Below are 21,100 nucleotides of genomic sequence, written 5' to 3' on the forward strand. Positions count from 1 at the left end.
ATTTAAGATTTTGTTTTGGCCCAATTTATTACTTTTTGAGTGTGACTCCTGGAATGCTGCTCAAAGGCTGATTACAGATTACAGCCATGGAACAGATAGCATATCCTTCGGTTAGTTTCACATTAAGGGCTCACACATAGTACTGTACTAAAATGTTGCTTGTCTGGGGTTAGCTTGGTGTGCTGTATAAAACCCAGCTGTCATGGCTCATAAATCATGGTTTATGATTCAGTGTAATATGTAAACCAGGCCACTGTAGCATATTCAAACCTTGGTAAAAAATAAACTTTGATTTATCACAATGTGTGAACCCAACTTGAGACTTGGATTTCTCTCGGCCTGAAAGCACTGGTTAAACATGGCCAGCCAGTCATTGGCTGGGTTTATACAGTGTGCTAAGCTATGGTTTATAAGCCATAAGAGTTTGGTTCACATCCTGCTACACCATAAGCCATAGTTACCAAACCACAATGGCTGGGTTTTTGGCAATATGCTAAGTCAAAATCAAATAATCAAGTATGGCTTAGTTTGATTTGTGGGGCCAGTGATAATCTCTTAGCCTAATCAAACTCACATGGTTGTTGAGATGATAAAAATGGGAGGAAAGGAGGAAAAAAAAACTGCCTTGAGTTTCTTGGACAGGTAGGATATAAATGAATGAATTAATATACCAGCATTCTGTTTGCCGTATGTTACAGGAAGTCGTTAAAAAGCACCAGTGGGCACTTTTCTCTGTTGTAATGGGAACTTACTCCTTTGTAACTCATTAAATCCCACTGCCCTGTTGTCTTCTAATATGCAGAGGGAAAAAGCAGCCTTTTGCCCCACCTTTTTAATGGAAAGTAGAGGCATTCTGATCTTTAAAGTCAGTAGGATTTGGAGGGGAGGGGAGAGTTATCAATTACAATCCCTATGAGACAGACAAAGATCTTGGGTTAAGCACTTAGATAATACTAACGGCTAACACATTTATCAAAAAAGTTGAGTGTAAACTTATGACAGGGAGCAGCAGTTTTCACTTACCTTGGCTAGCTACCAGCCACTTTGCAGATGCGACCCATCTGATTTGGTATTGTGCTTTTCCTTTTCCATGTTTCTGTTTTATGTTGCTATAATTGTATGTGTCTGTGTATTAAATTTATATGTACAAACCATGCACTCCTGGGACAGGTTGTCATGCAAGTCACTGGCAAAACACTCTTCTGCCACTGGAGTATGAGCAGAAATATCTGCAGATTTATAATCCATGGAATGTGCTCTGCAACTCACAGAAAAGCCTTATGAGCAGTGCTCAGAAGAGACACCTGCTTTTCACTGAGTCCAAATTAAAAATTCCATGGAAAAGTGGGAATCCATCACAAACATTTCAAAGAAAATGGTTGACTGTCATCCAAGACTGTGTTAACTAATACTGGGCTACTGGGAAGAGAAGAAAAATAGGCTCAGTGATACAGTTCTGGTCTCAAGATGATATGAGAACTGACTGAAAATAATCCAGACTAATTTTGATTATAATAAAGACGTTTTATTTCTTTGTAGTTTTTTTTTTTTTAGTTTTTGCTGTACTATCCTTCTGTTCCAAGATGGGCCAACTGTTTTACAGCTATGCTATAATACACTGTAGCAATTAAACAACAGACAAAACGCAGTAAGATAATATTTCTTGCAGTTTACAAACCAAAACAATACAGAAAGAAACCACAGTTTTTCTAAGGGCTGACTAACTCTTTAAAAATTATTTAAGCATTTGAAAACAGCAAACAAGAACTGAAAGCCAGACAGAATAGATGTGCTTCCCTATGGATCCCTGAAACAAAGGACTAGAAGTTACTCATAGAAAAATAGATTTTGTCATCTCATAGGGTAAAAGATACTGAGGGAGGGGCAATTTGGAGCAGGGAAAAGGCAATATTAAATTTGTCATCTTGCTCAGAATAGCTTCCCACAATGTGTCTTACAAGTTATCATGCATGCAGATCCATAGGCACTGCCCAATGCTTGAAAATGGCAAAGTTGCAAACAAAACTTAAAAATTGCCTACAAAAGGCATATAAAAAGAAACATACAGATGACGCTTACAGTTTTTCTTCAAGGGATGATTTTTGAGCATGTGAATGCAAAGATCGGCTTCAATCAACACAAGGCATGAGACTCTTCTCGGTGTTTGGGGGGGGGGGCAAATAAGATATCCAGGAAGCAGCTAATCTTTCTCTCGTTCTGTATATATTGTGCTGTCCAAATGGACAGGTGTGATTGTTCTATAGATCTTGATAGCCTATTCATTATTCAAACTTACTTATTTTATTAGTTAGATTGATATCCTGCTTTTCCTATGATATCAGAAAGGAGCCAATCACACGTTGCTGCTAGAACTGCAGTTCAGGAATGTCAGGGACTTACAGGTTAGTCACCATCACTTTTCAAAGATCGGGTGCTGTTCAAGGGGATGTCCTGGAAAAAATAGCATTTAATTTTCTTATGTATTTTTATTGCACTGTTCTTCTTGTAATAATATTTTATTGAAATTTTTAAATTACAAGGTTAAAAGTCAAAAATGAAAAAGAAAATGAAAAATACAAATTATAAGAAAAAGGAAAAGAAAACGTGAGATAAAGTAAAGGAAAAGAAGAAAGGCATGAAAAATAGATAGCTTCCAATCTATCTCTGGTCTTGAGAATAGTAAGAGTGTCATAGGTGCTAGTTTTTAATGCATTAAATAGGAATAATTCTTTGTCAAAACATATCCCATTACATTTATAATTTAATCTTCAAATCCCCATGTAAGCTTCGCCCCGCCTGCATTTTGTAAATAGTCCATCAATGGTTTCCATTCCTTAAGGTAATTATTTGATTTTTCTTTTAATAGACAAGTCAGTTTATCATTTTCTGCCATTTCCATCAGTTTTAGCAACCATTCTTGTATTATTGGTAGTGTCTGGGTTTTCCAGCACTGTTCTTCAAAATACTTTAAAGTATGAGTTTGGTCCCCTGTTTTTTATTTTTATAATAGCCCTGGGATGTAGATTTGGTTCAGGGCATAGGACTGGCCCATTTCCTGAGCCCAGGAAGCTCTGTCACAAGACACGGATAGGAATCCTCACCATTGGCCACTAAACCTGCTTTTCTAATCATATACCACACTGCCCACAATTACTGCCTCCATGGGAGTCTTTTAGTTGTGGACTCCTACTTTCTTTCCTTTAAAAGACAAACAATGAAGTGGTACTTTTGCTTTTTTTTCTAACCAAGGAGGTTTTAATTCCAAAGGGGCTAACTTTCAAAGGTTTCAAATATTAGTTGAAACTGTTTGGCAGATAGGAAACCTCAGGGGTAGAAGGAGCTGGCAGGCAGGTAAGAAAAGAATTAAGCCTCCCACCCCCTACTGTTTATCTGCTGCCATTTCTCTCGCCTCTAAATGCATTTCACAAATGAATAACAGTTCATAAGTGCTTTTGGCATAATGTGAAATTAGTTATTAATTTCCCAGCTGTCAGAATGGACATCCCCACAGGTCTGCATCACATTCTGGGAAACGTACATTCACTGCAGAAATTGGGGGTGGGGTGGGGTGGGGGGAGATCAGAAGGGTGAGATGAATTTAGTTCTGTGCTTTTGTAATCCAGGTATTGCCCTGCCTCTAGTGGATCTCCCTTGCCTCCACTGCCTGGAAATCTCCATTTGGGTAGATAGAGAAGGATGTTGCATTTTGTAGAACCTCTTGGTTAGCCAGATACAGATTCACAAGATTCTCTGCTGCCTGCTTTGCACTTAGGCAGGCACATGACGTAAGCCAACAGCCTCCAAATCATATTCCAAAGAGGCACTGCCATGTGGGCCACACATGTATGCGGAGCTCAGGAGCTCTTACAGCTGCTGCTGCCTCTTAAAAAAAGCCTTTTGGTTGGTATTTCATTCTATTGAGGAGCATGTTGGGGATCCTGATATTGATAGTGCAGGAAAGAGCCAGTGATGCCTGCATTCAAGACCCACTGGGGGGAATCAATGAGGGGAGTTTTAGTCCAGCCTGTCTGGAGGGTACCACATTGGAGAAAGTTGATCTGGGGAGTGTACTGGTGCCATTTAATCCATCCTGGTTGGCAAGCCATAAGGATTAAGTTCACACAACATGCTAAATCACAAAGTGATTATGTTTATTTTGAGCTTAGTATGTTGTATGAACTCAGCTGGTGGGTGGGGAGAAAGAAATGGGCTGACAGGCTCTGCTGGATTCACTGACTTATGTGGAAGCTGGCTGTGATTCCTGCCTCCTGTTACAATTTCCTTTAACCTGCCCCAGCTTTGTTACTGAGGCAGAATAGGATCGGGCTGTTGGGACAGCTAATTTCCCCTCAAGGACTGGTGGACTGATATCAGCCTTACCAGGTAGACCAGACAGGAAACATGACCAGATGAGCTAATTCTATTTTATTGTAAGGCTACATTGACAGAATCTTGCAAGTCTGAAAGCACAATTCCCACCTCCCCTGCCCCACCCCAGTTTCTTTTATACCTTGAGAAATTAGGGAGGTTCTCTTCTGAGCCTCTTGCCCTGCTTACTATCCAATTGCAAACTATGCTGTCTCTTATCTGACTGTCCCCTAGGCTGCATCCCTGGGCCCAGTCTCCCAAGGTCATTCCCACATACTATTACATCACATACTGTTACAATTGAACTTTACCATAGCAGTCTGGATTCTATGCTTCAATAGAATGGAATGATTAGGGTGGCTTTCCCCAAACTGGCACCCTCCAGATGTGCTCGGACTGTAACTCCCAGAATCCCTAAGTAGCATGACTTTGTTCCAATAGCTTGGGATTCTGAAAGCTGCAATCCCAAAACCTCTGGAGTATACCACACAGGCAGAGCTAAGGGGCCTGGGAAGAACAGTGAACCGACTGCCACCATTACTATCTAGCATCTGCCACTGGAGGCAGCTGTTTCATGCTGTCTAATGGTAGAGCTGGTTCCATCATCCTACTCAGAATGCCAGGGTAGTTTTTAATGAGAGGCCCAGAGAAAGCCTTCGTTCTGCCTGGGGCCCAGACAGGGAGGGAAGCTGCTTGAGGAGGTGAAGTAGAGCAAGAGAATATCAAGTAGAGAGAAGGCGACAAAAGCAGGCACGGATGAGCCAAGGGCTGGGGCAACCCTTCCTGCAGCAGATGGGCAGCTAGCAAGAAGCTTCCTGCCAACTTGCCCGATTTGGAAGAAGCAGTTGGGAGGGGGGAATAGCAGACCTGGTGCTAAGCCCAAAATTAAACAGAAATGTACCACAGGGAGGAAGAAAGCCTTCACCATTCCTCAGACTTCATACCCAGTTGTGCCAGAAGGGGGGGAGGGGGTTGTGTGTGTGTGTGTGTGTTGGCTGAGCACTTTTTTCCTAAGAAATACAAACAGCAAGAACAATAAAGGGACCTTACTAGGCAGAGACTCAAGGAGAAAGAAAGCAGATGGTTTCCGAATGCCAGGGTGCTTATTAAGTAAACAGAAAAAAGAGTGGGTCGTAGGACACAATTTGGGGATTTACTCAAAGCCATAAAGCCCAGAGATAGGATTGGAGAAGGAACTGCAGAACTCCCTCTGCTCCTAGCCCTGTCCCTAGAGAAGTTCCCTGCAGGATTAAGATTCCCCAGCTGGCAGAAGGGAAGAGACCAAAGACAAAGTCTTTGTAATGTTTGAGAAGGTGGCATCAACAGGATAATGGCCCTAACAAGAATGGGTGACACATCTGGGTCCTGCTCCTACTGGAAGTTTCCAGCCTTCTAACCAGAGAGGTGGGGGTCTGAGAATGGGAAAAAGTAATTCTGCGCCAGTATGAGGTAACCCAATAGTTTTACCAACAGAGGTTTGGAGGATATTTCTATGACCCACAAAAAGGGGTTAGGGAATTGTGGGTCAGGTTGCTGATTTAAGTAATCAAATGGCTGCCACCTGTCCTGAAAACCAAAGAACAAGAGGTAGAAGAGAGAGTCCTTGAACAGTTCTTGCAAGTCCTACAACTCTACTTAGCGACTGGGTTCAAGAACATATCTTGAGAGGGGCAAAATGGCAGCAGAACTAATGGAGGGTTATTTGGCAGCCTGGAGAGCAGAAGACGGATGTGGAGGGATTTCTGAGTCCCTGAGAAGGAGGGGTAGCTGCAAAGAAAAAGAAAATCCAGAAAACAAAGCCTCTTAAGGCAGAGTGAGCCAGAGAAAAAGAAACCTCAGAGAAAGTGAAAAAGCACTAGTGGACAAAAATGTCTGTTGTATTTGGGATAACACAAGACACTGGGCTAAAGCCTGCTCCAAGCAAATATCAAAAACCACAACTTTAACTCTTCAACACAGTTTCCAGTAGAAAGTGGGAATGAAGTCAGTGGCCAGGAGGTAGAGGGGCTCTTAGACAATGGCAGTGGGAGAATATTAGTGATGCCATACCTGGTCAGAAATGTTCACAGAATGTTTAGTGTCTTCGGGATAACTAGAAAAGTCCCACTGGTTGAAGCCTGGATCCGAACCTCAGACCAGAAGCAGAAACTACTGGCATTGTGAAAGGCTGCTGTACAAAGTAATGATTGACACTGACATGCCAATGTGTAGGTTAAGTGGCAGTTAAAAATACTACACTACAACCCCAGCAGCAAGAAAAAGGTAGCTGGAATCACAACCAGGACTCAAGCAAAAAACTTAGAAAAGCAATGGGAGGAAAGAAGAAGTTGTCTGCAATTTTGCCTTCCCACCCAGATCCCATTGTTCCTGGAAAACAGCCACATAAAGAGAAAGCCAGAGGCCAGCCTTAGAACACAGATGGGGGTGGATGCAAGGCCATTCCAAGAGCAAGGCCTTTTCTTAGAAAGCTGTAGCAAGGCAGTGGTGGCAAAGCATGGCAAGTAGGTAAATAATCTTGCTTTGTTAAAAAAAAAAAAAAGGGAACCCTATTTTGAGTTATAGGAGACCCTGGGAGGGTAGAAAAGGTGGAGCAAGTGAAATTCCACATAAGTTCAGAGCAGACTTACTGAAACTTGCCCATGCCAACCCTTTAGCAGGCACAGGGGACAAGGGGGAAAAAATTAATGAAGCTTTGAGACAGACTCTTTTGGCCAGGAATGACCAAGGATGTGGAAGCCCATTGTCAATCCTCTCCAGAGTGCTAATACATTAGACCTGAAAGGAAACAGGACAGAGCAGCCATGAAAAGGATGACACTGATGACTGTTACATTTTCAGGAACTGCCATGGATATAGATGGATGCTTGCCAAAGTTAGCTGAAGAAAATCAGTACATTTTGCTTGTATGTTATTATGCCACCAGATACCCCAAGGCAATGTCCTTGCACACAATATTGCCCAACATAACTGGGCAAACTTTAAGTACTATTTTTTAAAATTTCTTTTTCACTCCCTTTTCAAAATAACATTTGCTTGAAAAATTGCATGCATGCTTGAATTAATGTGGCCCTAATAAGGGTATACAGTACTCACATATCGATTTTGAGGGTTTTTTCCTCATGGACCAGTACTGTAAAGCTAAAATTGCTTTTTCTATCTTTTCCAGCAACTTTTCTATCCCTCTCCCACCCCAAGAAGCTTAGCAACAAAATTACAAGGTCAGGCTAATATTGCAGAAGTTGATAGCATAACATGTCAGGAAGTGAATAAAATCTGCCACAGGTTTCTAGCAGAGTAAAATGGAGTTTAAAAAAAAAGCACAAAACCCATGTACATTGTAGAAATTGTATAAAAACAAAAATGTGGAGTTTCCTATATATTTTTTTAATAGAATATAAAAATTTTAACAGAACAGAATAATCAGAACAGAATAAACAGAATAAGCTGTGACACTTATGTGGACTGGGTTTAAACCCTTCCGCATATTCCTAGTAACAAGGAATATGGCTTTAAATGCAACAAAGTACCTTTGTAAATGCATGTAGGTATGGAAGTGACATTTTCTTTCTATTCTGGGGCGTGCCTAATGCAATGATTCAACAATACAAATACTGATTTAGCTGAGCCCAACACAGAAAGCAAGTTTGGAATTCACATACCCACTTCTGATTTCATTTGATGCCTCCTCCTTCTTCATTGTTTGTAGCAGCAGCATGAAAATACTGTTTTCTGAATTATGTATTTCCTTAATTGGTCGAAAGGTTATCCATCCATCCATCCATCCATCCATCCATCCATCCATCCATCCATCCATCCAAAAAGCCATGGCATATTTATCTAATTATTACAGCCTAATTAAAAGCTGCTGTAGTTCTACAAAAGGGAAATTAACCAATATGCTCCAGTTCTGTGAAAGGGAAACTGGATCACCTATGACCCAGATAAGCCTTCTGTAGCTGCCAATCAGAGCAGGCAGCTCAGCCAAACCAATGACCCCAGAAACCTATTTGGGTCAATACTTCTTACATTTGAGAGAAACCCCCCATCTGAAGCAATCTTTATGATAAAACCCTTGTTGTACAGAAAACCATAGATTTTGGCCAGAGGAAGTTGAAACTGCCCATGGCGATGTTCCATCACTTCATAGGTGAATTTATGAGAAGAAGAGCTATATACATATGGATGGTCAGCTTGTGTATTGACTCCTGGAAAGGTTTTTTTCCTTCCCTTCCCTTTTCTTCCCTTCTTTATCAAAGTGAAGGTTGAAAGAGTATATTGCTTTGCTGGCAACAAAGCCTAAGTGGTAATGAAGGTTATAAAAAGTGATTTTACGATCAGCATCTGAAAAAAACATGTCCTCACCTTCCACACTACTGCAGTTGGTTGGAGCCATTCATTATGGAGAAGATACTGGCAAGCTGGAGAGAGTTAAGAGGAAAGATAATCAAAGAAAAACTGGAGAGGATACAGAAAGGACAGTCCAAGAAAAGAGATTCTAGGAAAGGGAAGAACAACACAATTACATCTTATGGAGTACTCAAGTCTGAACAATATATCTGCCTCAGTTTTGGGCCAACTCTCTGCCCTTCTGTTGCTCATGTCCCTCTAAAATCCAGTCCCAAATATCAGTTTCAGACCTTTTTCTTCATCCTAGTCAGATGTTCACATATTCCATGAAGACACAAAACACAGACATTTTCTTCCTCACACATCACACTGATGTACTGCCCAATCTGCAGAGGGTGGGAAGCCTCCTCAGCATGTTATGTGAAGACCTCCTCTGATGTGGCTGGTAGTAGTATAGATATTTGAAACAAGCAAATAAATCACCATGTAATTATGAGGCTCATGGGATGACCACGGGACAGTCAGCATCTCTTAACCTAATCTCCTGCGCAGGATTGTTGTAAGGATAAAATAGGAGTGGGAAGAAACCATCTAAACTATTCTTCCTTGAAGGAAAAGGTTGAGTAAAATGTAATGAATAAATCTGTGAATCAGTTTTATTACTTCTAAAACAGTTTATAAATAAAGATGGCTCCTGCTTCCAGAGCATCCTGCAGAGACAATACCTACTGTGGCTCTACTATTAGGCCCAATGATGCAATTCCCAGGACAAGTGATCTTCAATATCATGAAAAGGATTTTTATTGCCAAGAAAGGGGAAGAGACTTGATAGATCCCGCCCCCCCCCCACGCCATGTACAGAAATAACCTGACTTTGACTGGACTTGGAGATAGATATGGGCATGGTGGGAAGGAAATAACTTACAAAAAATCTTGGACTGGTCCTTAAGCTCAACACTAGGCACCAGATGTGTTCACAGTGCAGCTCAGCAGGAGCTTGTGTGCACTGAAGCATGCCATGTTTCTAAAGTGAGATGGTAAGAAGTCTTGAAACAACCACATCCAGTCCTCAGATTAGAGCTATCTGAATCTATGATGCCTCCATAAACCCCACCTCCCCATAATTCACCCTCTAAATACCAAAAATATATACTTCAAACTCATCCCTGCAGGTTCACATTCTTCAAACAGTGATAGATGCACCCCTGGAGCAAGTAAGAACTTCATAGATGATCTGCAATCCATCTCCTCTTTTTCAAATGTCTGGGCTGCATTCTGAATCTCTGATTCAGAGAGCACTTATCAAGAAAACAGAAAGTGTCCTGGCTAAAGTTTTAACATGGCATTCATTATTAAAGCCACAATTAAAGCCATAAAATGTCTGATGAGCAACTAGAGAGTCTATTCAAACTAAGTCATGCTATTGCTGCACAATACCCAGAACTGATTTATTGAGCAGAGAAAGAGTTGTAACATTCAGAAACGCTGGTTCTTAACCAAGTAGGCAATTTAGTTACTCTTAAGGCAGGCAAGTTGGAGCTGAGAAGGCAATGCCATGAGATACAAGGCAGGACTGGCAAGATACAGGAAGCTCTGAGTCTGCGCACAAAGATGGCCAATTTTGTTGAGTCAGACAATTGGATCCTTGTTTCTGTCACAATTGATCTAATGGAGGATGTGGAACAGAGTTGTTTGAGATCAGGGAAGTGAAAAGCATTGCAATATGTTGGAAGTGAAAGAAAGAGAGAAGCCCTAAAAATAAGGCTGGTCTTCCTATGAAGCAATATAAATCTTTAGATCACATAGATCTGTGATTTCAAGCTATAGATTCCAGGAGACATTCTTCCCCTCTGATTCTCCATGTGCATCATTTAAAATGTAAATGAACTCCACTTGCTAGCAGGATTAACTTTTTTAGTTTAGCTGCAGCATACAAACAGGGCTTTCCTTCTTCACTATATTTTGTCATAATTAGCTTTTTTTCCCCTTGTTACAATGCACGGTACAAATTTGTGTGTGTGTGTATAAAGATGAATATCAGCTGATAATCTATTTCATGAACAGATGTGCCTATACTATTGAAAAAAAATGGAAATCTATATAATATGTACAGAAAAAACTCTAAGTATATAGTGTGCCCTAAGAGTCAGATATAATTGTATTCCATTCTGCCATAAAGTGTCAATCTCATCTTGTTTTTTGTCAGAACTAGCCAGGTTGCAGCCTACCCCAGTCTGGCACTCCAGATGGGTTGGAGTACAACTCCTGTAAGTTTCAGTCAGCATGGTCAATCCACCTGGAGGCCAAGAGATTTGGCAAGGCTGGGGCATAACATTAAAAAGAATGGCTCCAGATAATTCATGGCCATCTGGATAACTTCTGAGGGTCACATGTCCCACACCACAGTTAACTGCCAGCTTACCTTCTTCCTGGTTAGTTTTACCCTGATCCCTCTGCCTACATTCATCTCTTCAGCCAGGTGGACTCTGATTAGAAAAAAAAGAGAACAGAAATGCAGGATTGCATGAGGGCACTGGGTGCTTCCACAGAAGCATTTCCCAAAGGCATGGCCAGATTTTCTTTTTAATGGATTTTGCAGGAGAAGGAAGATAGGAAAGAAAAAGGTGAAAGCAGCAGCGAGAAATCACAAAAAGGTTTCTCAATGGCAACAGCCACTGGTCCCTGGGCCCACCTCTGCGTTCCCATTCAGTGGTGGAATCACTGGAAGTGATTTAAAATCTTTTCCTCACTCGCTGAGCTTAACTTAACATCTTTCCTCAACTTTCAGGAGGACTTAAAAGAAGTTTTATGGGTGGAAGAGATGTAGTGAACCAAGAACCAAGTGATTTTCTTTGATATGTTCTTCCTGGGGGCCTGAAAGAAGGAGGGGTTGTCACGTCTCCGTTATTTGTGCGCTCTTTAAACCACCCAGCCAGTGGGAGGAGAACATCGATCGTTTTAATACTAATTTAAAAAAAGGGGGCCGAGCTTACCAGTTACAGAAAGCAGGTGCTGTCCGGCTCCCTCAGTTACTAGCGCTGCCTCCGTTGCCACCGCTGCTCTTCTTCTCTCCCTCCCGCCCCCATCCCGAGACGCGCCTTGGGGAGGGAATGTTTAAGAAGCCTCCTGCCTCCCCTCATCTCCTGGCCGGCATCTTCCTTCCCTGCGCCCAGTTTTACCTCAGACGATCATGGAGAAGACGATGATCTTGCTATGGGGCTTGCTGCTGCTTTCCAGGGTGAGTGGAGGGTGCCAGTAGGGAACCGGCCGAGGACCGACGGAGCGAGACGCGCTGGGAGGAATTAGGGAATGGATGGGAGGATGGAGAGCGCGCGCGCCCCTCCTCCCCGTCAGGCGCCCGTTCCATTCCGGGGAGGGCAGAATTGGGATGGGGCGAGTTCGCGGCTTTTTTTTTTTTCGGGGGTGGGGGGAAGGAAAGCCTAGACGGGTGAGTATCGCAGCGATGGGCCCTGTCTAAGGTGCTTTGGGGTGGAAGAGGGGGTCTAGGACGCAGAAATGGGGCGGCGGCGGTGACGGCTGCCCTCAGGGTGGCGAAGTGACCGCCGAGAGCTTCGCCGCTCAGGCGTGGGAAGGTTGGGATGCGCGCGCGTACGTCACGTGTGAACCTTCGCGAGAGCAGAAGGCATAAGCCTGGCAAAGGGAGAAGGGCTGATGGAGTGAACTTTTGGTGCGCCCCAATCCGATACAGGGATGAGGTGGTGATGATGGTGTTGTAATAATGCATAACAAATGCAAACTGTAAAGATGGTAGACCGAGCGGGTAATTCTTAGAGGGACAGCGGGCAGCGCCGCAGCCCTCGCTCTCGCCCTCTCCGCCTACCACACCTCACCTCTGGTCGTTGGAATCCCCCGAGCAGAAATCAGTCCGGCCGAGGAAGGCGTGAAGAAGGAATCTGGGGATGGCGATTAGAGTCCTGAGTGGGGGCGGGATGTGGCAAAAGGCCGCCCCGGTCCGGGAAGCGGGTGTGGCGCTTCTCCGAGGGGGATCCCAGAGAGCGATCTTCTTTCCCATCCAGCTCCTTTGTGATGGTTGAGCGGAAGGGGATGGAAGCGCGCCCGCTGGAAGCGAAAGGGCGGATTTGGGGTTCGGAGACTTGATTTCACTTTCCTTCTTAACAATTCCCGGGGGAGTGAAGAGATGTGGGATAATAAAGGAGGAATATTTTCGCGTGGCTTCAGAAATGATTGGTTGCGTACTCCTCGTGCATAGGGAATTTAGCATTTCCTATTGCGGACGAACGGGATGAGAGTAGATGAAGGGGCGGGTATCCGGACAAGCGCCAAGTAATTCAGCAGCAAAACTTCAAAAGTCTACCAAATTCCCACCGACCTTTCCTCAGACGAAGTGTGGGTGGTGAGGAGAGGGTCATCTTCGTTTCACATCTCTTCTGGAAAGTGAATTAGGCTGAAAGACAAAGATTTGCTCAAGGATGTTCGCTCGTTTTTAAGTGCTAATAGAAGCCGCAGGGAGGCATTTTTTATATTGAAAACGAGCTCTTGGAGAAGGACTTAACACTTCCTCTTCGCAATTTTTTTTTAATGGTTAATATTTCGCTGTTCCCAGATATTTTATTCTGCCGGCAAATAACGGCTTTGATTCCATGGATGTGTAATTTTATACTGTGGCTTTGAGACATGCTAGAAAAGGCACCGAGACTCCCTGATGCTGTGGCAGAAGCTTCATTTGAAATGGTATTCAGCTGTAAAACCATGCAGCTGCAAAGAGGACCTCTGAGCATGTGAAGAGGTCATATAAAAAGTTCTCTTTAATCATTTGATCAAGGGGAAGTCCCTTGAAAGAAAGCCTTCTAGTAATCGTGATTTAGGGATAAATTTAAACAGCATGCTCAGATATCAATACACCCCCAGTACTTTGCAGGTTCAGTGGAACAAGAATATGGAATTCTACCCCAAGGAACCATCTAATGTTTGACAATAGGGAGAGAGAAGGTGGAAAGGTATCATGGCATGGACATGGGGATCAAGCGGTAAGTGTAATGGAATCCAGCGATACATGTTTAGGTTCTGTAGTTGAAGGTGTAGCTGGGCAAGAATTATGTGTAGTTCTATAGAAAAAATGATGGGCAATGAGGCACTCAGAGAGGACAAGTCATGTCATCAGGATCATGAGTTGGCCCTGAAGGTCAGGGTCCCCAAACACAGCTGAGTTCCACTACTACCACATTTACTGTAAGACTGTGTTAATACCATGCTCTTAACTTGCAGTTCACAAAACAGGTCAAACCATAAACAGCCTGGGTTTGTCAAGCATGCTTATATGCAAAACAGCTCCAGGTTCAAACTAACTAAGCTTTGCATCTTTTGCAAATGCTTGGTCTTAAGCTCTCATGGCTAACAGAGTGTCCAAGCACAACTTGGGTGAAGTTGTCCTCAAAAGTGAAAAGCATTGTGAGTGCTGTAGTAAGGCCGGAGTTTAAATGCACTATATGAAAAGTGGAGTAATATCAATTTTGTGGAGAGTCTCAGGCATAGAAGGCAGGGAAAGGAGGGTGTGGTTTCTCAGCCCTGGCAACTCAGTTTTAATGAGTTAAGCACTGTCTACATCTCCTCTGCCTGTCTCCTCAAGCAGTCTCCAACAGATGAGTACAATCCATTCTTTCAGTGCTGAGCATAATCTTCGGAGGTGCCCTTCTGCCTGTTTGTGAATGCAAGTGGGGAGGGGGAAGTGGGGGAAAAACTCTCCTGTGGCATCTAGTGTAGCTAGGATTACAACATCAGTCCTTGGGACCTGGAGCCAAGCAGGACTCCAAATTCAGTGCCATGCTGTTTTGTTTTCTTTTAGTCAGCAAAAGCCTGCCAGCTTGCCTGCCTGCCTGCCTGCCTGCCTGCCTGCCTGCCTGCCTGCCTGCCTGCCTGCCTTCCTTCCTTCCTTCCTTCCTTCCTTCCTTCCTTCCTTCCTTCCTTCCTTCCTTCCTTCCGAATAAAAATGCCAAGAGCACCTGTAATTCCTATTTATGGAGCACCTAATCTTCTTTATAAGTAGAAGAAAATAAAATGTGTCTTATTTTGAGGGTCAGTGGAAATGGAAGAGCACATTCAGGAGAGGTAAATTGGAAAGTAAATCCTCCCCCCACCCCCCACTCCCCAGAGTAGTGAGTATATCCTTAATCCTGGCAGGGCTTCTGTATAGCAGAGTCAATAAAATGTGTGTCCGCTTAGGGCTGGTCCTGCAATTAGGAGGATGAGTCGGCTGCCTGAAGCAGATGCTGAAGGGCAGGGAGTGGTGGCAAGAGATTGAAGGCACAGCTGTGTGTGCTGCAATCTGCAATCCTTGCCCTGGACTCGGTAAACCAGCCGGCTGCTTTCAGGTGTCACGGAGGATGCTGTCCCATTGCCAACCCCAAACGAAGATTTGACTGTGAAACCAATTGGTTCTTTGTGTGGAAAGGAGGAGCATTCTGTAGGGCTTGTAATCATGCACAAAAGACTGAGAGAAGAGAGATAGAGGATTAGAAAATAAAAAGCAGAATGTTCCAGGACTAAAAACACTCCAAGCATCAAAAATACAGACCAAGCAATTCAATTAAAATGTTCCAAAACATGTTTATTCCTAACTTTGCTGAAGTGAAGGGGGAAATCTAATGTGCATAATTTCCAGAAACGCCTTCTGCCAGAAGGGGCTTGGGTGTTATTGTGTTGCTAAAAAGAGAAACAGCAGAACTGGGTGGTTGTTATCAGGCCATCTGACTTTTCAAAGTGGCAAGGAGACTTCCATGTTATTCAGGGCATTGTTTGAAAGTTACTGTACATTGTTCTATGAACAGAAACTGGGTGGGGCAAGGGAGTAGGGAGTAGAATATGTAAGGTTCTGATCAAGGGACATTATAGCCTTGCAGAGATGGGGCAACGAGATGGGAAAGAAATCAGTTCCTCCCATGGAATCCCCACATCTTGGATAATCACAGACATCCATGAGGCTGTGCGAAAGGCCATGCCTAACTCAGTGATACAGGACATGTTTTGCATTCAAAAGATCTCAGATTTAATTCCCCACTTCAATGCTGAGCTAGCAGATGATATGAAACATTTTGGTCTGAGATCCTGCAGAACTATATTAGGTCAAAGATTAAAAACATTGGCAGTGTGGTCCCCTAGTATTTTGTGACAGGAAACATACTCAAATTGAGGCTTACGTTTTGCCTTTACTTTTTTTAAATTAATTTTTATTGAAGAAATTTTTTACAGAATAAAAACAATACAAATTTAAACAAAAGGGAAAGTGAAGAAAAGTGATAAGTAAATACGAAAGAGCTAAAAGAAAAGGGTCAGAAAAGAAGAAAAAAAAAGATGTAAAGGAGTGGCTTCTGATCTTCTTTACAGCAGTTATAAATATATTCGTATTTTATCCTCTCTAAGGTTGTATCGTGGCTCCCTTCTTTCCATATTCTACCCTTTCTAATCATCAAACCCATAAATCAAAAGTTCATTTTTTTTCTGTTTTCAGCAAAAAGTCCATAAGGGGTTTCCAGTACCTAATAAAAGTATCTATTGTCTTTTCCCTAATCAAACAAGTCAATTTTGCTGTCTCTGTAAAATTGTCATCTTCACCAATCATTCCTCCGTTGTGGGTATTTCAGAATTTCCCCATCTTTGTGCATATAATCTCGCTGCAATTACTATATACGATTTTCCAGAAGTCTTTTCTAGTTGTCTGTCCATTAGTCCCAGCAAAAAAAAAGTTCTGGTTTCCTTAAGTTTTGCCTTTATTAAAAAAAATAAAAATAAAAAACTCCTTCCAACTCTCCTAGGAAATTAGAGAAAATCCTGGGCCTGCTCAGATGTGTGACAAACCTATCTACTTTGCATAATTACCCTGTCTTTTGAGGCCCTTGCCTCCTAAGAATATGCTAAGTGGCTACCAGAATGTAGTCCTAACCCAGGTCAAAACTAAAAGGGAACTGTATTGGCCATATGAAAGCAAGTTGAAAAACCCATTAGGTCATACAGTATGGTTATTAAGCCAACGCAGAGGTCATCTTTTTTTTAAAAAATGAAGCCTTATTTTTGTGTTCTCTTAATTGATCTAATAAAGGTATTGCCTTACAACATACATTAGAATCTCAACCAAGTTTATTTAGACTTGCCTTCCACTGGAATCAGTAGCAAATCTTTCTGAAGGAGCATTTTATAAGGACACCAGTATGTCTGCGTGTCTAAAAAGGTTGCCTGCTACTGGTTAGTTGGAATCTTCCAGGGCTGTAGATGAGATTGAGAAGCTAAAAAATTGTTTTGCAAGAAAGCAGTGGCAAACCATTTCCATACCACGCAGAGATGTGTCTATGTACAGTCTCTAGAAATCAAGCTCTGCATTTTTCACTTTATAACATAAAACAAGTCTGTCTATTGATCTTTCTGGCCTGCTAGGATCAACTTAACCTCTGGCCCTCTACCATAATCTTAAACCTATAAACTGCTTTTTAAGAACTCGTAACAGGAGATTTATCTGGCCTGCTCCTATTGACTGAGGGAGCCACTTGTGCATTTCCAATTAAAACATAAGAGGGTACTGGTGTGCATAAAATGTACATATGCTAATTTTGTATTTAGATACAAAATGATTTAGATGTAGATCTATAATTTGACTAGAAAAGCAATGTATCTTACCAAAGTGGGAAAGGCCATAGCTAGATCTAATAACTTGTCAGATGCGGGGCTAGATCCAAAGGTAGACCCAGTAGGCCTGCTGTCTGGGGACTAATCACTGAAGTGCCGTTTCAAGGGGCTTGAACGCTTTCAAAATGGCCTGGGGTTGAATCATTCTTGGAATAGAGAATACCCTGAAATGGAAGGCACTCCTTTGGTAGCACTTTATGTGTCCTATATGTAGGACTCATAAGCACTCTGCTCCTCAAGATCTTAGGCAATTATTTAAACCAGGCTAGTTTCTTGTTTAACTGAAGATGCTGAGGATCAAACCTGTGACTTCTTGCATGCAAGGCACCATGCTGTCGCTACTCTATAGTCTTGTTGCACAACAAAACAGGTCTGAGCTTGGTGTCGAAGCCAAAAGACATCCAAACACGAGGTGCAGAATAAAGGGTTGCTTTTATTAAGGTACCAGAACAAAAGGACTCCAGCCTGTAAGGCTGCTAGAGCCCTGAACACAGTTTGGTTACAATTTTTATACTTCCCCAATTCCCTCCCCAGTTCCTCATTGGTCAGGTACTATGGAGTTTACAACCTATCAGATACGCCAAATACAATTCCCGGATGTCCCGCCTTAGTTTACATCTCTCACTACTCTACTCCAAAGCCCCCTTGCCCCTATTTACAATTATCCATATTTGGGACTTCTACTTATGTGTCATCTTGAAAGCTACTGTGTTCCTGTAGTTTCTTAAATAGCTATAGTCTGTGGTTAAACTAGCTGTATCCTGTCGCAACTATCTACATTCTTCCCCTTTTTATATAGGTGCAAACTGCTTTAAGCCTATAGCTAAATTTCACACATCCTGTTTTCCAGGTTGTGGGCCCTCTTGCAAGCGTTTCAGCATGTTACCCACCCCCCCATCCTTACCAGCTGTCCCAACGGTGGGTGATTGGGCTCATACCTCCTCTTCAAAATGGCGTTGGTATGGCCTCAATTCCACATATGAACCTGCATGGAGATTACCCCCGCCCCCCGATCCTGACCCTTCAGTCTCATCCCCATTTTGTCCTCCCGAAGGCTATGAAATAGGTTTGCCTGGGAGTCAGTGAGTTCTGTGGCTGAATGAGGATTAAATAGGTCTCCCCAGCCTTAGTCTGATAATCTAATCCAGCCTTCCCCAACCTGGCCCTGTCCAGATGCTGTCTGAGAATTCTGGGAAGTATAGATCTACCCAGAACAACTTGGGAGGGAGAGCTTTCTTTTAAACTATGTACCACACTAGCTCTCACAGAGTAACTGTCTGGTGCCCACTTGCTCTCATTTTTACACGGCAGGATTGCAAACTTTGTTTGATAATGCAGTGTTGCATCAGTCCCCCGATAGAAACAGCTCATAGGGACCCTGGATTAACTGATGGCACCTTAGAGGCTCACTGATTAATTGTGACAAGATCTGTCATCAGAAGAGCTTATTTCACTGCATCAAGCACTGAACAGGTTCCAGGCCCATATAATTTACAGGATCTGCAGTCAGTGGATGGAGAAAGAACCAAAGGTAACAGGAATTTAGAATAGACTGATTAGTTAGAGACCTAAATACCACTCTGAGTTGTTTAATGCATAACGTAAAATATTCTCCAGGGCAAAGAGGAGAAAAACAACAATAACCAATTGCCATGGTGGGATCAATTTGAGTAAGGAAAAGAATTGTGATCAGATTGGGAAACATCTTTCATCCCTTAAGGCACTCATTATAACTGTCCCAATGCATTTTTGTCGTGTGACTACAGTGACCCTGGGCCCTCCTCGAGATAAACAAGAGGATAAAGAATCAATATAGTTTGCTCTGCCATTAAGGATCTGGAGGAGGGTGAAAAATCACAGCAGGCTGTAATATTTCAACACGTTGTCTTTAAAGAATAAAGAAAGCAAAAACTGACTTACAAGGCTTTACTGGCTTGTGAACCTTCTACTTTGAGATGAGCAGGAGGAGAATTAAAATAAGAGGGAGACAAATGGCCTCTTCAAATTCCCCACCAAATTTGCTGGCAAAGAAATTGGCTGAATGAATTCTTTGAATTTCTCCCAAGGATAGAGGCCATTTTTCAACCATTTCTTGATTAGGACTTCCTATTAATGGCAGGAGTAATGCTAGTGAAAAATCCGCATGGGGCATTGCTTCATTTTTTCTTGTGGTTTAATAGGATCAGAGACGCTATAGACATCTGGAGAGACGGGTGCACAATGAAAGACAAAATATTCACACACATCCTTTGGCCATCTTGTCACTCAACAAATGTAATATCACACCCCACCCATAAGGATGTGTCTGAAATTCTCTTGTCCTTTGAAGTAACTGCTATGGCAAATTCTCTTTCATCAGATTGAATGGGAATGGGTAGGGGGAATGCAGAATTTCTCCATGTGGCATTCATTAAATTCCCCCTCCATAAACCAGCTCAAAGAGCTTTTTTTCCTGCTCATTGCTCACAGAGCACATTTAATAATTTGCTCTTTGTGGCATACTTTTACAATCTGTATTCAGGGTAGATTTCAATCAAGCAGGTCCATGCTTGTGTTCATTTTACAGATAAGAAAACTGAGGATGAATGAGGGTGGTTTGTCCTAAGCCCTATGGTAAATTAGTGTTAGAAATAGGACTTTTCTCATTGCTGAGAAATTGAAAGGGGCAAATTATCCTGTTTATTCCAAATGAGTCAAGCGCAAGACCAGATTTGTGGGTTATGAATATATTTACTATCTGTAGGGCACATTTGCATGGTAATCTCAAAGCAGCATAAGTGTAATCATGGAAATTGCAGTGACCCATCCCTAGACCTTGGTTTATATGCATAGCACCCACGTACCTTGCATGGTCCCACCAATAAATCTAAGCCAGTCATCAGAATTTCCAGGTTGCTCGCAATCTGTTACCTGTAATTCCTATATTCCAACTTCAGTTTGCAGATTATCATGTTATCCCAGTATTCAATGCCCAATATTTTCTGCAGCTGTAAAGATCAAGTGATTTTATTTCTGTCCTTTCTTTCCACTAGAAGTAATACAGTACTCAGAACAGCTAATAGTAGCAAAATGCAGACAAAATGCAGTGCTGTCATTAAAACACCAAGAACAAGTCAATAAAATATATTTCAGTTAAATGCACCCACATCACTATAACTCAAAAAACAAAAGCCTGTTAAAAAGTTATTGTCCTTCTGATGGAAAGCCTACGGTGCCAAGGAGTTCTCTGGCTTGGGAGCTCAATGCTTTGGCTGGGGGAGGATCAGAGAATCATACCTCTTCTAAGGATCTGCAGACCCAAGCAGGTTTATATGGGACAATGGGATCTGCCTTCCAGAGGATTGCTCCTCTTCCAAATATTTATTACTTGCCTACAGTTCCCTGGAAATTGTACCAGTCTGTTAAAAGATGTAATGTAGAACAAAAGATTAGGAACAGAAGAATAGGACTACAAACTTAGGAAAATCATAACAATAATAATAAATACAAAATATAGCATCTATAAAAAACTAGGAGCAAAGCAACATTCTGTGACCCCAGAATGGTTTTCTAAAATCCCTGGGAAATAAATCGGTCTTCACTTGGTGTTGAAAAGACTGCAGCGTAGGTAGTAGATATGGGGTTATTTTTTTAATCATTATCACAATTATTGATAGACACTCTCTCAAGTTGAGTCACCCCTCTCCACTTAGACTTATTAAGCTTATCTCTTAAATCTTAGTGATCCAAT

The 21,100-nt window shown here is 42.3% G+C and overlaps 1 protein-coding gene and 1 long non-coding RNA gene across 5 annotated transcripts in view; one reads left to right on the plus strand and one right to left on the minus strand.

The window, feature by feature from the left end:
* Positions 1–1,537: 1,537 nt before the first annotated feature.
* On the minus strand, positions 1,538–12,770 carry LOC148215454 (uncharacterized). Of its 2 annotated transcripts, none has more exons than XR_015796631.1 (3): positions 12,567–12,770; positions 11,138–11,201; positions 1,538–8,786 (listed from the first exon to the last, which is right to left on the minus strand). It is a non-coding gene; the product is annotated as an uncharacterized LOC148215454 (long non-coding RNA). The 2 variants fall into 2 exon arrangements; XR_015796630.1 differs by lacking the exon at positions 12,567–12,770 and adding an exon at positions 11,895–12,244.
* NGFR (nerve growth factor receptor) overlaps positions 11,722–21,100 on the plus strand; it is a 69,706-nt gene continuing 60,327 nt past the window's right edge. Inside the window, exon 1 of one of the 3 annotated variants that reach the window (XM_007433465.3) lies at positions 11,722–11,953. In XM_007433465.3, the coding sequence (XP_007433527.1) occupies positions 11,906–11,953 (48 nt within the window). In that variant the 5' untranslated portion in view covers positions 11,722–11,905. Of the gene's footprint in view, positions 11,954–13,487; positions 13,725–21,100 lie in introns of those variants that run through there. The other 2 variants (XM_088143489.1, XM_088143488.1) reach the window with 2 other exon arrangements.

This window comes from Python bivittatus, unplaced genomic scaffold (assembly GCF_059951505.1).
Source record: "Python bivittatus isolate LINGU-HERP-01145 unplaced genomic scaffold, Pbiv_v1 ctg000410_np1212, whole genome shotgun sequence".
NCBI lineage: Eukaryota > Metazoa > Chordata > Lepidosauria > Squamata > Pythonidae > Python > Python bivittatus.